Source organism: Balaenoptera acutorostrata, chromosome 13 (genome assembly GCF_949987535.1).
Source record: "Balaenoptera acutorostrata chromosome 13, mBalAcu1.1, whole genome shotgun sequence".
Taxonomy (NCBI): Eukaryota; Metazoa; Chordata; class Mammalia; order Artiodactyla; family Balaenopteridae; genus Balaenoptera; species Balaenoptera acutorostrata.
The window spans coordinates 60,239,672-60,255,744 of NC_080076.1; the positions used below are offsets into that span (position 1 = coordinate 60,239,672).

The window sequence follows — 16,073 nt, forward strand, 5'->3', positions numbered from 1 at the left end:
AAATGCCAGTGACACGGAACTTGTGGGAAACGAGATGACAACGTCTGCTTCCCTGTAGGTTCTTGATGCAAAACCTCCAACTTTGGTACATTCACATAAAATTGAGCCCAATTCCACTTATTAGGGGAAAAAAAATCTACTGACCTCACAAAACAACTCTTTGCTGTAAAAACCATGAAAATGGAATTCTTCTATTTCCCTGATTCTACCGTGCACATCCCTCCCGCACTCCTGTAGCACGGTTTCAACGATTATGAAATCCAGATGCACCGTCCATCCCTGTGGAAGGGCTCTGCCAGGTGCCAGGGGCAGAAGCCCGTCGTGAAACAGCTGTCATTGCCCACACGGGTTCTGAGTATGGCCGGTTCCCCGAGAAAGAAATGAACACCAGTACTCCGAGGCATGAGAGGGGGCAGCGCAGGACCACTGCTGTGAGGTAGAGAGTGCGGCATCACTTCCACTCCAAAGAGAACTGGTAATACGAAGCCCAAAGTCTCTAGCCAGATCCTTGCACTTTTCTAAACTGTACAGCTGCCTCTAAGGTGATAAAGGATGGGAGAAGACAGGTCGGGGAAGTGAGTTGACAGTGGAGTGTGCGGGACCTAGTCGGGCACACTAACAGTTGATTCTTTTTACCTCAATGCATGTGCTCCAATCCACATTTTAAGTCCACTCTGGCATCTCTGTGCAGCATGGATTGACAGGGGCTCGGGGGTGCAGAGAGCCCAGCTGGAAGGGAAGTGTAGTGGCCCATGTGAGAGGTGATGCCGGCTTTCATTAGGGTGGTTGTCATGGAGATGAAGAGAGGTCAAGAGACGAGGGACGCAGTACTGGGAGTTAGAATCAATAAAATATGGTGGTGGGCTGTATGTGGCTGTTCTGAGACGGGCAGATTTTAGGAACGGCTCCCAGGTGCCTGGACTGAGCAATCTGGTGGATAAGCTGCCCTTTACTAAGCTGTGGATGCTGAGGGAAGAAACAGGTCTGGGTCTGCGTGCTGTGGAGTTCAGCCAGGACATATTAACATGGAACATATAAGCGATATCAAGTTACGGTTAAATACATGACTGCAGCTCTGGGGAGGTGGCTCTTGTTCAAATGCAGATTCTGACTCAGCGGGTCTGGGGTGAGGCCCGCGCCTCCATTCCTGACCTGCTCCCAGGTGACGGGGAGCCTGCAGCTGCAGGAAACCCTCACCTGTACTAAGTGTGTAAAAGCCACCCCAGTGCCACCCTGAAGGCAGGATACTGATATCTTCAGCGGCGTCTGTTCCCAGTTGGTGTCGGCCTGTGTCCCTGATCATCAGCTGTTCTCGGGGGGCTGCCACCCTGGCCAGCCTGCACGTCTGGACCCCACCACAGTTCCCTGTTTGGTTCAACAGTCCTGAAACACAGATCCACCCTCTGAGTTTATGAGATCTACCCCCCTTCTTTACCGTCAAAGGCCCCCCTCGGAGCTGGGGGAAGAGCTCCACGTGAATGCAGCCTGGTCCCATTGTTTCCACAGCCGCATGCTGGTCCCGCCAAGGAAGCAAGGGCACAAACGCCCGGAGGGAGGCCCAGGGTAGGACGCACAGGCAATAAGCCTCTAAGAAGTAGTAGCAGGGAAAGAAGATCTGCCCCACCTGCTTGAGCTGCAGGCCCCTGCGCCCTGTTCCCCACAGCTGAGCCCCAATGGCTCCACAGCCACGCAACTTCCCGTGACGCCTCTGCTCCCAGGTCCAAACACAGAGCTTGTAGAGCCTGCCTGCCCAAGGGCCTTGCAACTAAAACAAATAAATAAATAAATGTGTGTGTATGCGTGTGTGTGTGTGTGTGCAAATACATACATGCAGGCATGCACACACACAAGTTAAAACAGATCAAATCTGAACACTCCTTTGTCTCTACATGATAGTAAATAAAGGCATTTGGTGTTTGGAAATGCAAATTTCTCTAAGAGAAGAAAAACTGTTCTTCTTGAGAAGCCATCTGCCCCTCGGCATCTTTGCTCACAATGCTCGCTGCATTGCAGTGAACTTGCACAGCACCTTACGGTTTGTGCCACGCACTCTACACGGAACTGTGACTTAACCCATCTCCCAACTAGATTGTGAGGGCCTCGTCTCAGGGCCCCTGGCTCCTAGAATGGTCCCTTCTACCCTGGGGTGCTCAGTAAATAAAAGCTGTTGATTGCATAGTAGACCTCGCCTCTTCTACCTGTTTTGAATGTGTATCTTAACTTTAACACCACTGCAACAGTCAGAATAATGGTTCTCAGCGATGTCCCCATCCTAACCCCTAAAACCTGTGAAGACGCTCCCTTACATGGCAAGAGGGATTTTGTAGGTGTGATTAAGTGAAGGACTTTGAGATGGCAGAGACTATCCTGGGTTATCCTGTGGGCCCAAGATAATCACAACCGTCCCTATTCACGGGATGCAGAAATGTCAGAGGGAGGTTTGCAGATGCTACCTGCTAAATGTGGAGAAAAGGACCAAGAGCCAAGGAACAGAGGCTGCTCCAGAAGCTGGAAAAGGCCAGGAACAGGATCCCCCGGAGCTTCCAAAAGGAAGACAGCCTTGCTGAAACCTCCATTCTAGCCCAGTGACACAGGGCAATGTAATGTGCTACACCTGTGTGATTTTAAGCCACTAAGTTTGTGGTAATTTGTTACAGTAGCAATGGGAAGATAATACAAGTCCATTTTGGGAATAAATTAACCTGAGTAAGAATCTACCCATTGCCTTCTCATAGAAGCATCTCCTTTCCCGGAGTCTATCGCCTGTCCTTATATCACAAGAAATGACACAGATTTTGCAACAAGGGGGAAAATGTATTCACCATCTTGCCTAATCAGTTCATTCTGGGGTGTTTTCATTTAGTTATTTATATTTGAGAGATATTCTCCTGGTGGTAAAAATAGAGTGTGAAGCAGGATGTGAGAAAAAGATATGATGCTCAGCATAATTAGCGACGTATCGGTATCAGTGAGGGCATCTGTGATGTCAGAGCTGCAGCTGGTCAGAAACGGAGCACTTCTGTTCAGGAGAACAGCAGAGACCATGAGCGTCTCCTCCAAAGCTAAGACACACGCCAAAGACTCTCTCGTTCGCTCTGCAGACAGACAGCGAGTCCAGACCGCACCTTCCGACTGAGGTCTGGGAAACCAGTCTTCACTATCCGGCAGGCAAGCGGCCCCGTACTATTTGAGTAAATACAAAGCTCTGAATGAAGTGATGGAGTATAGGGAATGGAGGGCCTTTTACTAACTTAGTCAAGAGTCCATTAACCCTTGAAACACAGACATAATCCGGTATCTATGTAGACAGGGGCGTGCATTTTGCAGCTGCGCCATCTACAGCATTCCTCAGACACGCAAAGAAATGCATAACCCTAAAATAAGGGTTCAAAACAACCAGTGCTACCACACATCACCTTTTATTTAAGAGTTTCCACACAAGAGACAGTGTTCTGCATAGAAACTGTGAAACGTGCTATTTCTATTCTTTGGAGCTCATGACTAAGCTAGCGTCTCTAGCCAAACAGTCACAGGTCAGCATCTCAGCAGGTCCTGCAGGGCAGGCTGGTGAGACGGGCAGGGTGAGGTTACCCAGGGAGAGGGAGCGCCGGCAGCAGCTCAGGCTGGGGGGCCGGCTGCCCGCCACCGCGGTTCTTTATGCTGTTGGAAAGGTTTCTGTTCTGGATACACTGACTTTCATAAACATGTTCAGTGTGAGTCTCTACTCACAGTTCTTGGAGAATACAATGCCAGCGGCAGATAAGCTGACTCTGGGAAAGAATGTACATTATGGCAGGGAGGGGCTTGACTACACTCACTCTGAAAATCAGATGAATGGCTGGTAATCCACGGATACTAGGAGGCATGCATTTAAGTCTAGAAAGTGTTGATTCCGTGGCATCATCTCATCTACCTCCTTGACTGACTATATAAAACTTACCTAAAACTAGACTGAAAATTAAATATAGATCTGGTTTCGTTCACAAATCAAATATCCAGAAAAAAAAAAAAGGCACGGATATAAAACTGCTTATACTAAAGGTAACGACTCAATAAGTTCATCTCATCATCTAATCAGTACAGCGTATCTATTAAGACGGGCACCGGCAAATTACAGCCCAGAGGCTAAACAGGGCCCTAGCACCCATCTTTGTGCATGCCAGTAGCTAAAAATGGTTTTTCACATTTTTAAATGGCTTGAAAAAAATCAAAAGAAGAACACTTCATGACATGTGGAATTATTTGGAATTCAAATTCCAGTGTCCATAAATAAAGGTTTCTAGGGACCCAGCCACGCTCACCTGCTTCCATATCGTTTACGGCCGCTTTTGCGCTAAACCACAGAGCCGGCGGCTGCGGCAGAGACACTTGGCCCCCAAGACTGGGTTACTCTCTGGCCCTTTAAGTGACGGAGGTGCTGCCCTGCAGGTTAAGAGCTCCGGCTGAAGACCCGGGCCACCTGGTCCCCACCTGCTCTACCGCTTAGGAGCCATGTGACCTCGGGCAAGTTGCTGAAGCGCCTGCACTTGTTCCTCCCTGAGACTCCCTTGGAGGGTGGCGTGTGGATGGGGAGAGGAAAAGGATGTGAAGCACGCACAGGGTAGCATGGGGCACCACACCCGGCTGAGCCGCCACAGATGTTATTATTGCTGTTTGTTGTGAACGTGATCGCACTAATGCAACTTCACCAGGTAGAGCCTTCTACCTGCTTCAACTTCTCTGGAAATCACGGTTGACACTAATTTATAGTTTCAATTACTCTGAAAATTATCTTTTCATTAATTGGTCATAATATTTTTGAAAGTTGTCCCAGTCTCCTTCCCAAATGAAGACAGTCATCAATCACTGTGGCACGTAATGGCCATTAATTAGAAGTTTAGCTCAAAGGACTGTCATTTTTAATGTTAGTATCTTGTTCTAGGCCTCGTATTTCAAAATCAATTTCAAAAATGCGCCCGAGATGGAGATGCTGGTGAGTGAGAAGACGCACTCCATACTCTGCTCCCTCTTTGACAGATAATTACGCCAGGACTTGTAGGGGTCAAGCAACTTCCTCAAAGTGCTGGCAACCTTTAATTAAAATGAACATTCACGGGCTCGTATTTGGACTTTTGCTTTGCATGAGTCCACCTGCAAGATTTTTTCAAACAAAAGCTTTGGACTTATTAATCTGACCTAAAATTCAAACTAGTTTCAAGTCACACACATAGACCACTTAACTGTGACACAATTTCTCTTGGTCATGATGCTCTTATTTCATTTAGAAATGCCACAAATACATCCAGTTAATGCATTAAATATGAAAAGACTTGCTGAAGAGACCCAATTTATTAATGATTCAGTAGAACTTCCTAAAACATCTATTTGGAATTCATTTATAATTCATTTCACAGCTTAGCTGCGGTTCCCACAGGGCAAATATTTATCAAATATTACTCTGTTTTAAGTCCTCCCTTTATGTTTATTTGTAGAAGAATACGTTTTTTTTCCAAATAAAGGCTAAACTTCCTAAAAGCATCCATCCCTCTATTGTAATTTAATGCACAATTCCTGATAAGGTGACAGTAACGGGTTTTCAGATATAACAGAGTACACTGTGCAACCAAACAGAAGAATAGTTATTAAACATAATAGCTGGCTATAAACTCAACAAGACACACATTGAGTACATCATAAATATTTATTAGAGAGTAACCATGGTAATTAATAAACACAGTAATCAAAACAAGAGGGAAATAGCATCTTAAAACCCTGCCATTGTAAGAAAAACTTCACAGCTCACCTACCGATGAACCATACACAACCAAATTGATATTTTCAGGATGAAAATCAGAATATCTGGCCTGGCTAGCACCGGCGGAGTGTAGAGTATCTTGAATAGGGCTGCCATCGTCCCTAACACTGACAATTATAGCCCCTAATGCCAATGGCCCATCAGAGCTGCAGAGTAAGGGCTAAAATGAGTTAAGAAACATCTAAGTGTAAATAAGTTGTGCAACCTTGGTCAAATTCAGTTCTCCATGCCAACTGCAAAGAAGAAATAACACCTACCTGGAAGGGCTGTTGTGTAACTAGACTTATTGTGGTGATGCTTTCCCAACATATACAAATTTCCAATCATATGGTACACCTGAAACTATCAATAATATACTGCTATACGTCAATTATATCTCAATAAAAAATAAACAAGATAGTTGCTGTGACGAGAAAGATGCGATATGTGATATACTCAACGAGCTCTCTGGAACAAAGCCCACATTCAGCACCTGGGTCTTCTTACTTTCCTATTACTGCGTCTGTGACTCCTGAGACTGACGTCACCACACCCACTACCGCTCCTGCTTCTACTACTGCAACCACGAAGCAACAATCGCTGCATCCCCCTTCTCTTTAGTGGTCACATGTAATAATTCAGATTCTTTGGAGCTAAACACTTCAGGCCCAGTGAGATAACCATAATAAATAAAATAGACAATAACAAATGTTGGTAAGGATGTAGAGACACTGGAACCTTTGTATACCGCTGGTGAGAATGTAAAATGGTGCAGCCACTTTGGAGCACAACATTAAACAAGGAATTATCATAGGACGCAGCAATTCTACTCCTAGATATACACCTAAGAGAAGTGAAGACATATGTCCACACAAAAACACACACAAATGTTCACAGCACCATTATTTAAAATAGCCAAAAAGCAGTGGTTAAGAATCCGCCTGCCATTGCAGGGGACACATGTTTGGGCCCTGGTCCCCTGCTCCACGTGCCGCGGAGCAACTAAGCCCGTGCGCCACAAGTACTGAGCCTGCACTCTAGAGCCCGCGAGCCACAACTACTGAGCCTGCACGCCTAGAGCCCGTGCTCCGCAACAAGAGAAGCCACCACAATGAGAAGCCTGCACACCGCAACAAAGAATAGCCCCCACTCACCACAACTAGAGAAAGCCCACGCACAGCAATGAAGACCCAATGCAGCCATAAATAAATAAATAAACAAATAAAATAGCCAAAAAGTGGAAACAACCCAAATGTCTACCCATGATGAATGAACAAAATGTGATACATGCATACAGTGGAATACTATTCAGAAATGAAAAGGGATAAAGTACTGTTACATGCTACAACTTGGATGAAACCTTCAAAACATTACAGTAAGTGAAAGAAGCCAGACACAGAGTCACATATTATATCATTCCATTTATATGAAATGTTCAGAATAGGCAAAGCCATAGAGATAGAAAGCCGGATTATCAGGGGCTAAGGTGGAGGTGCAGAACGAATAGTGACTGCTAATGGATACGAGCTTTCTTTTTGGGGGGATGAAAATGTTATAAACTTAGATAGTGGTGACAGTTGCACACTTCTGGGAATGAACTCAAAACCAATACATTTTACGGTATGTGAATTTTGTTTCAAAAAGCTGTTATAAAACAATTAATCAAGCACATGTGGGCAACTATATCTTTAGGGAGTGGCAGAAAAGAACAAAGTGTGTCTTTGCTGGGTCTGCTGTGCTCTGCCATGGAATGCCAGGACCACACAAACCTCCAGGCAGGACAGGCAACGTGAGCTCTGCACAAAAGACAAAGTAGAGTGGTGTTACAGGTGAACTCCACTCCCTATCCTAGACATCTGCTCTCCCTCTAGCAAGTGGGGTAATTATGACAAAAAGTAGAACATAAGAGTAGGAGCAGGAAGAATATAAGCTCTAGGGTTGAACAACCCTGTTTGAAACCCAGGGTTTAAAGCCTGGTTCCCCCATATACTAGCTTGCTACCTTGGACCACTTACTTAACCTCTCTGAGCTTCAGTTTCCTCATCTATAAAATGGGTACAACAGTACCTTAGGTCGCCCAGGGGCTGTGAGGATACACTACTATATATAAAGCCCTTAGAAGAGTGTCTGACACCGTCATCACCATCAGCACTAAGATCGCTCTTGTTGTTCACCAGGCTGGCCCCCAACTCTCAAACCCAGGCCCGTGGCACAATCGCACATGCTCCGTTAGCATCCCCGGGGATTCCGGTCAGACTCCCTGCTTTGCTCACCAAGTAGCCTGGGCTTGTTTCCTCTCCCTCTACTGATGACAATTACTTCATTAGCACAGAAAACCAGGGCCCCCGGGAGCGCAGCCCAGGGCACCTGCACTGACTAATAACCGCAGCGGCGGCCAACTGATGCCCTAGAAAGAGCAGGGCACAGTTTCAGGAGTTTTGTATACAATCTTCTTCCAGATGCTCAAAGCCAGCCTGGGAGGTGGGCACTGTGAACCACATCGCTCTCCAGATGAGGAAAGTGCAAATAAGCTGAGTAACTACCAAGTTACTAACATGGTTAAATAGGAGTCAGAGCTGGAATCAAACCTGACCAGTGTAACCTATGGCGCTTTCCTGTGCAGTAGGCTGAGTTAGATTTCCAAGGGAAGAGGAGTTAGGAGAGCAGCTGAGCATGAAGGAAGAGTGCTTTGTGACTATCACAACTATCTCATTCAAATGGGAGGATGCCAAGGTACATTCCATGCCACTCATCCTTCACTCCTTCCCTCGTTCACACATACCTTAAGCATCTATCACATGCCAGCGATAAAAACGGTCCTTGAAGGATACTGACATTAAAAGAGGAAATTGCAGAACTATATGACCAACACATTAATAAAGGAACAAAGGGATGTCCCCAACCAAGAGGAGACCAGGAAAGGGTCAACTGCTTTCTCAACTGGCAAAGATAACCCCACCACTACCTTCAATCTCCTTAGACAAGAATTCAGAGAAAAACCTGACGCTCATTTTCAACACCTTGTATTCCTTGGGAACACCCATGAATGGAACTTTAAGCCATGCTTCTGAACCTTCTCTATAATTTGTTTCTATTCAGACATCTGCGCCAGCCCCCAGACAATCCCCTCACCTCCACCTCACAGGGCAAGACAAGCACTTACCCAGCTGCGGGCCTGCCTGGGGAGGGACGGGGTGGAGGCCATGGCGGCAGGTGTTGCAGAAGGTCAGAGGCTCTTTGGGAGACTGCAAGTTCTCCACAAGCCCAGAGACACCTATGTCATTCCAAGACTGATACATTCTGGCAGACTGAAGGGTGTGTGGAAGCAATGCATTGCACATTTTCTAAAGCACCATTTCACATCTTAATTTAGCCCTAAAATCCTAAAGCGGTTTCCATTATGCCCACAACCACAGAGGTAATACTTAGGGTTCTAATCCTGTGAAAAGTACCCGATACTTTTCAACTCTTTTTCTTCTAGTAATGGTCAAAGCAATTTCCATGAAAGAAAAAGAATAAGGAGAAGAGATATGAAATACTTCTTTGGAAGAATGAGCTAAATCTTAAGAGATTTTTAAAGTCCAATGCTGAGGTGGTAAGTAAGGAATATACTAAATTTACTTTAGGAGCTAAAGGTTTTCAAATGGTATTTTACAGTAATACTAATCCAATATGATCACACCGTAAGCTGACAAATACGTTCAATTGGATACTATTGTATGTATCTTAGGAACCACAAGAAAATAATCTGTCAACTAAAATTTTAAATAACATTTGATGTACTATTAAGATTAAGCTTTTCCTATAAATGCAATAACTTTATAATGAAAGTTAAATAAGAATTTAAAGAAAAAAACCTGACGCTCATTTTCAATAATGAAATATTACTGAATTTATAAAGTAATTATGATATCCAAAAACCAATCCCACAGTGAGTGCTATAAGAGTAAACAACAATAAAGGACTTCCCTGGTAGTGCAGTGGTTAAGAATCTGCCTGCCAATACAGGGGACACGGGTTCGAGCCCTGGTCCAGGAAGATCCCACATGCCACGGAGCAACTAAGCCCGTGCGCCACAACTACTGAGTCCGCATGCCACAACTACTGAAGCCCGCGCGCCTAGAGCCTGTGCTGCCCAACAAGAGAAGCCACCGCAGTGAGAAGCCCGCACACCACAACGAAGAGTAGCCCTCGCTCACTGCAACTAGAGAAAGCCCACACGCAGCAGCGAAGACCCAATGCAGCCAAAAATAAATAAATAAGTAAATAAAAAAATAAATAAATTTTAAAAAGAGTAAACAAGAAAAAGCTACAAATAAGAATTTATGCAATATGCTTAAAATTAAATTTAAAATAAAACCTTAATAACAATGTATGTGGGAGAAAATACCTATAACATATTATTCCTGAATAGCTTTTAGCACACTTTTCAGTTGTCAGAAAAATAAAGGACGTTGCCAATATCTGCTCTTGATAATCCATGGCCAAGCCAAATACACATCTCTATGTTTTACTAAAATGTACGTACTGATTGATTATTCTCTATGAGATGAATTAGAAGTTGTTTTCAAATTAGGCATATAGCAAATAAGATTTCTTTTAAATTATATCAAACTGTATATCGAACTTAAATACATCTTTCTTAATAATGTCTATAAATATTCGTTGGCTTCAATCCTTTTATTAATATGAAAATAAACTGTGCTTGGGTGGAAAATAATTTTTGAACTGTCATATGCTGTAGAAGATTTATTGAATTCCACAGATGCTTTCAGCTTTCTGTATAAAAAAACCAAAGGCTTTCACTTAAGGATAATTTAATTTTGAAGATGTGTATATTTTTAAAAAACCAGATGTCACAGCAAGGATGGTATAGAAATCTGTGAATCAAATTTTCACGTCAAAATCTAACCTTTTGTTTGAATAGGAGAGAACAGGGAGGTAATCGTTCTTGTTAAGGTGTTTAATGACAACAGTTTCAAGAAAAATCTGATAATACCAACAAAAAGAAGCTTTAAAAAAAAAAGGAACAAAATGTATAATGTCTACGCAGCAAATCCAAACAGGGACGTGTAAGAACCCTCTGAAAATCAGTCGTGTCTAATCTACAGAGTCCCCTTCCCCACACACTGGCTAGAGGACCTTCTACCAGAGTCTCGTGACCAGCAGTGAAGTCAGGCCAGTTCGATTCTCCTGCTGAGATCAGAAATCAGAGACTCTGAAGCCAGTCTCACAGGAAACGTAGGGAAAACATCAATACAATATCGTACTAATCTAAATGTGTACCTTTATTCTTTGGTCATCAACATCTATAATCGTAGCAACACGAATTAACCTGGGGTTTCGTTTATCCACGACTTCAAGTTTCATATTCGGGAGAAAACCATGGGGCAAGCGCTGTAACATTACAAGAGCAACAAGTCATGCGAAATCCAATAATTCAGATGTGCTACTAACGTTTTCTAAAATATGACTGTTCTAACTTTACATCAGATATTTAATACAACTGGAATTTAGTTTTAAGAGCACATAGACCTTCATGCATATTATTTTATCCACTTTCATAAAAACCTGCAGGAGGAAAAAGAATATTTTGGTAATTTTCAAGATAGCTAAAAGACAAAGATTAAATCATAAATTCATTAATGGTCACAAGTTCAAAAAAGGATCTTATTATAATTTATCTATTGGTTTAGATGTTTTTTTTTCTAAAATTAACCTTTTAAAAATTAAGAAATCATTGACTATTATATCACTGCCCAGTTTTGGAGTGTAAGACACAGAAGGCAAAATTAACAAATAATTAGAAAGGATAAACATGATCCTTTAAATTTTAAAATAGATAAAAGCTGCCATAATTATAACAGCTAAATGTTTTAAAATCATACCACAATGCAATTTAAAGTCATAATCTGTGCTTTTGTTGCTTCATCTTTAACATAAGCATGTTAAACTGTATTAATTTAAGGTTTCTTCCAAGTCTTAAAATGCTGGGAACCAGGAGTCTACAACGATGGACACTCAGGAAACACTAAAGAAAATGGAGTGGGGAAAAAATGCACTGGGGCTTACCAAATCATTGAAACTAAGGGAATTTACCAAAAATCAGTCAAAAGACAACTCTGCCAGTGTTTAAGGACGGCAAAAAGTTTCACTTTGAAAGCTATTACACATAAAAGTGTCCAGTTGACTTTCTTGAAAATGAAAGGGTACTGAATTTCTCAAGTCTAGAAAATGGCAGTAGGAAAATAAAACTTTTGATAATGCCTGGCTTACAAAACAGTTAAATCTTTCTACAATACCTAGTTTGTTCCTCTCCAGCTTTTGTGGAAGCATATTTCTTTCTAAAATGCATTATTATGTCTACTAAATGGAGCATACTGACTATAATTAGGTCTCTGATCCTTGAAAATATTTCTTTTCTCCCCGAGGTCACCAGGCTGATAACAGAGGTAATTGTTTCATATTGCAGAGGCCAAAGACACACAGCTTGAGGTGAACCCATAATAACCCTGTGACAGAGGCTGGAGGTTGCCTTTTTAACTGAATCTTTTCATAATATGATTTTCTTGTAATTTTCTTCTTGGAAAAGTAAAATGAAGTTTTGACATAAAGCAAGAGAGAAAGTGAGACTACAAGCAGCTGGTATTTTGGCAATTCTTAAAACGCTTTCTAGCACGCCAGAACTTCTAGCCCTCTTAATTTGATTATACCTCTTCCTCCAAATTCGACCTATTATAATCAATTGTTTTAAAAAACAAAATAGCATTCTGTTTTAAACCCCTTTTGATCTTTAGAAAACTTTCAGTAAAAGAAATCACATGGAGAAGCTCACTATATAAAATTCTGATTGAAGATGAGTCAGGGACACAGAGTTGAAAGGGAACAGAGCTTGAAAACCACTGGTTTAGAACATAAGTATCTCTAACTATGCTATCAGTACACTTTCTTTATACTTGGTTTAATCCTGGAATAAATTTGTAAGTACAAATTTGAACTTTACAAGTCGGTATTCTGACAAATTGCTGAAAGCAATGTTCCCTCAAAATAGGTGAAAGGGTAACACACAGGGGCTACACACACTCCATCTATTTTATCCCGGCATCATCGACCGTCAAACAGTCCCTGAGACCGAAAGCTCAGGGTTCCCACTCAGAGGACCAACAGACCCAGAAAGGAAGGGCTCAGTCATCAGAGGCTGAGGGGGCTTCCAACCGGACTTCAAGGAGGGAAATCGTCATCTACATTGGTGTATAGGAACAACAGTAAATGAGTCACCTCCTTTGTATTTTTAACTGAAAAGCAAAGCAAATTGGTCATGGAAACAACACTTGAATTTAAAAGGAGAAAACTAGAATGATTTTGAATTGCCAAATGAAGGCACCATTCCACACGGACACTGTTTAAAAAAGCTGGGAGTGTTACAGATCCAAACTTACCATTTTAAAAACTTTGGCAGGTACGGCATTAGTTCGAGTAGCTTCCAGATATTCTGTCCAGGAAAATTTTTCTGGCTCAGGATAACCTGAAAAATAAATAAATATCAAATGATTACTCATTGATTTTTTTTTTAATATCATTGATATTTTGATTCCCATATACTCTGAGACATCTGCTAATAATAATGCCCACTGTTAATTGAATGCTCACTATTCAATAGCCCCTATTAAGAATGTAAGTCTGTGATAACCTCTGAGAGGGCTGTTTCGCCCCCACTAGGCTCGTGTGCACGCATTCACTGGTCCGTGCATTCACTCCATGAGGGTTAGCAGGTGAACCGAGGTCGAATGGGGGTGCGAGCACCGGGCAGAGCCAGGCCACCCCCAGGAGGCCTCTTGAAACGCTTGAAAAAACTCACAATCACTGTCTGACCTCACACCATGAACTGATGATCTTTCCAATTCCTCCAATAATTCTGCATCGATTAGGGTTTTATTCTCATAATTAAATGTTTGTAATTACAATTTCCCAGGTTTGTTATTTATCATTGCAATTTTAAAATATATATTGGTATAACATGATATAAAGCACGCTATGTTTAAAAATTTCTGTCTAATTGGGTTTCTTGTTTCTCTTTATGCTTGTGTTATTTTATTCCTAATTACATTTGCCAGAGGTCTGTCTATATTACTGTGTTGTTTTCTTTTTCCTTTCAAGAAATGAGTACTTGGACTCACCCATCAGATCTATTGTTTTCTTTTGTCTTTTCTAACTATTTCATTTGCTGCTTTTAGTCTTATCACCTCTTTCCTCATACTTCCCTTAGGTTTGTTTTATAGTTGTCTTGCCAAACTGAATGTAAACATGATTATTTTCATTTCTTTAAAAATAATATAAGCATTTAAGACTATGAATTTACCATTGCTGTCCCTCAATACAGCTTTAGACATCTGGACAAACTTTTAGGAAATATTTATCTTTCTCATTTTACTTTCTAAAAAACAATTATAATGTGTAATTGTCATCTTGATTTAATCATTGGCCAAATATTTAAGAGACAGCCCAAGTGGATAATTTTTGAAGTTGCTTAAAATATTAATAAAAATTTCCAGTTTACCACATGGTAGTTTCAGAATATCACATGGTCTGTACAATTCCTATTTGGGAGACTTTAAGATTTCTTCCTGGTATAACACAGGATCAACAGTTAAAAAATATTTAAAGTACATATCAATACATACACACAGATATGTTTTAAGGTGTAATATCAATATGCATTAATTCAATCTCAATAGCTGTATTACTCAAAAATCTGTTTATTTCTTATTTAAGCAAAAAGCCTGAAGCAATATGCAGGAATCTGCAAAATAAATTTTCTGTACAGTTTTCCAGTACTTCTGATAAATTTTTGTTCACATTTAAATGTTTTGCCAAAATAAAAAATATTTTTAAAAAATATACAAATCAAGTGGACAGATTGAGAAAGTGTCGTGAACGCTCCCACGTAACCAGAACATGGGACACGCCGTCCCCATCCCGCCCCCGTCTGGTCAAGGCCCCACTCTCCTCAAAGGGAGCCACCTGTTCCGGCTTCTGCCCTCTGAGATGAGCTCTGCTCATTCCCTTTTCTCCTTGTATGAACGGAATCACACAGCCTGTGCTCATCTGTGGTCCTGGGCTTTTGCTCAGTAGTCTGGCTTCAAGGTTCTGTAGACTGCTGTGTGAGGGTTGTTCACTTTCACTGCTGTATAGTACTCCATTCAGGGGTATCTCACGATTTATTCATCCTTTCTACTGGTGATGGTCATTTGAGGAGTTTTAATTTGGGGGCTATTACAGAAAGTGTTGTTACAAATATTCTAGCGCGTTTTTTGCAGGGACCAGAAGTATACATTTCTGTTGGAATGCAACCAGGAGTAAAACTGCTGGATCTTGGGATATTTTGCATCACATGTTGACGTTATAATGTTTAACATACAAAAGCATATGTAATATTCAATATTAACTGCATTTTTTATTTAATATAGAGAAATTTTACCTTTTGGACACATTTATTGCATTTTGCCTCAAATTCTCCTTTTTACTAAAAATTAAATTGTATGCCATTTGGTTATTTTCTGTTTATGTTTGTCTGATAAAATTTTGCCCATCTTTTTTACTTTTATATTATTTTGTTTCAGGTGTATCTGTTAAACACCTCCTAAGTGGATTTTAAAAATCATTTACATTTACTTTCATAACAGGTTTGCTTTATCTAACTTCTGTAAACACATTTAAGCTGGACTTTTTTTTTTAGAAAACTCTTGTAGGATTTCTTTTGATTTTTGTCCTTCTCTATGTGAGTTATGTTACATAACTTACATTTCAATAATTACTTCTGCAGTTGCATTTACCTTTATAGCTCATATGTTTAAAAACCGTCCAAACTCATTCCTTGTATCTTGGGCCTCCACATTCCTGCGTGGGTTCTGAATCTGCCCCTTCAGCATTGGCTCCCCTCTGCCTGCTCCAGGTTCCTGGCCCAGGGACCTGACCAGCAGATTCAGGGCAACGGTGACAAAGGAAACCAGCGTGTGGTGGGTTGAGGGAGGAATGCATGGTGCACAAGAGAGGAAGCAACTAGTCCTTCCCCGAGAAACCCAGCTGCTGTTACGAGAGGGACAATCCCACCCTGATTTATGCGGTCAATACGTGAAAATAAAAGACTATGACTATTTTAAGTGATTCTTAAGTACTAACTGCCTCTGTGCGACTCTCTAGAAATGAGCTATGCATGTGCAAAAAAGAGGAAACACATGCATTAGGTTTATCTTCACTGTTCAGTGAACCCAAGGAAGTAAAGAGCGGCTTCCAGCCCCGG

At 41.6% G+C, this 16,073-nt stretch overlaps 1 protein-coding gene across 1 annotated transcript in view; it reads right to left on the bottom strand.

The window, feature by feature from the left end:
- Window positions 1-16,073, bottom strand: part of L3MBTL4 (L3MBTL histone methyl-lysine binding protein 4) — a 308,033-nt gene that overhangs the window by 203,951 nt on the left and 88,009 nt on the right. Inside the window, exons 10-11 of the mRNA XM_028162388.2 lie at window positions 13,213-13,298; window positions 11,060-11,170 (exon numbers count right to left, since the gene is read on the bottom strand). Of these exons, the coding sequence (XP_028018189.2) occupies window positions 11,060-11,170; window positions 13,213-13,298 (197 nt within the window). The remainder of the gene's footprint in view (window positions 1-11,059; window positions 11,171-13,212; window positions 13,299-16,073) is intronic.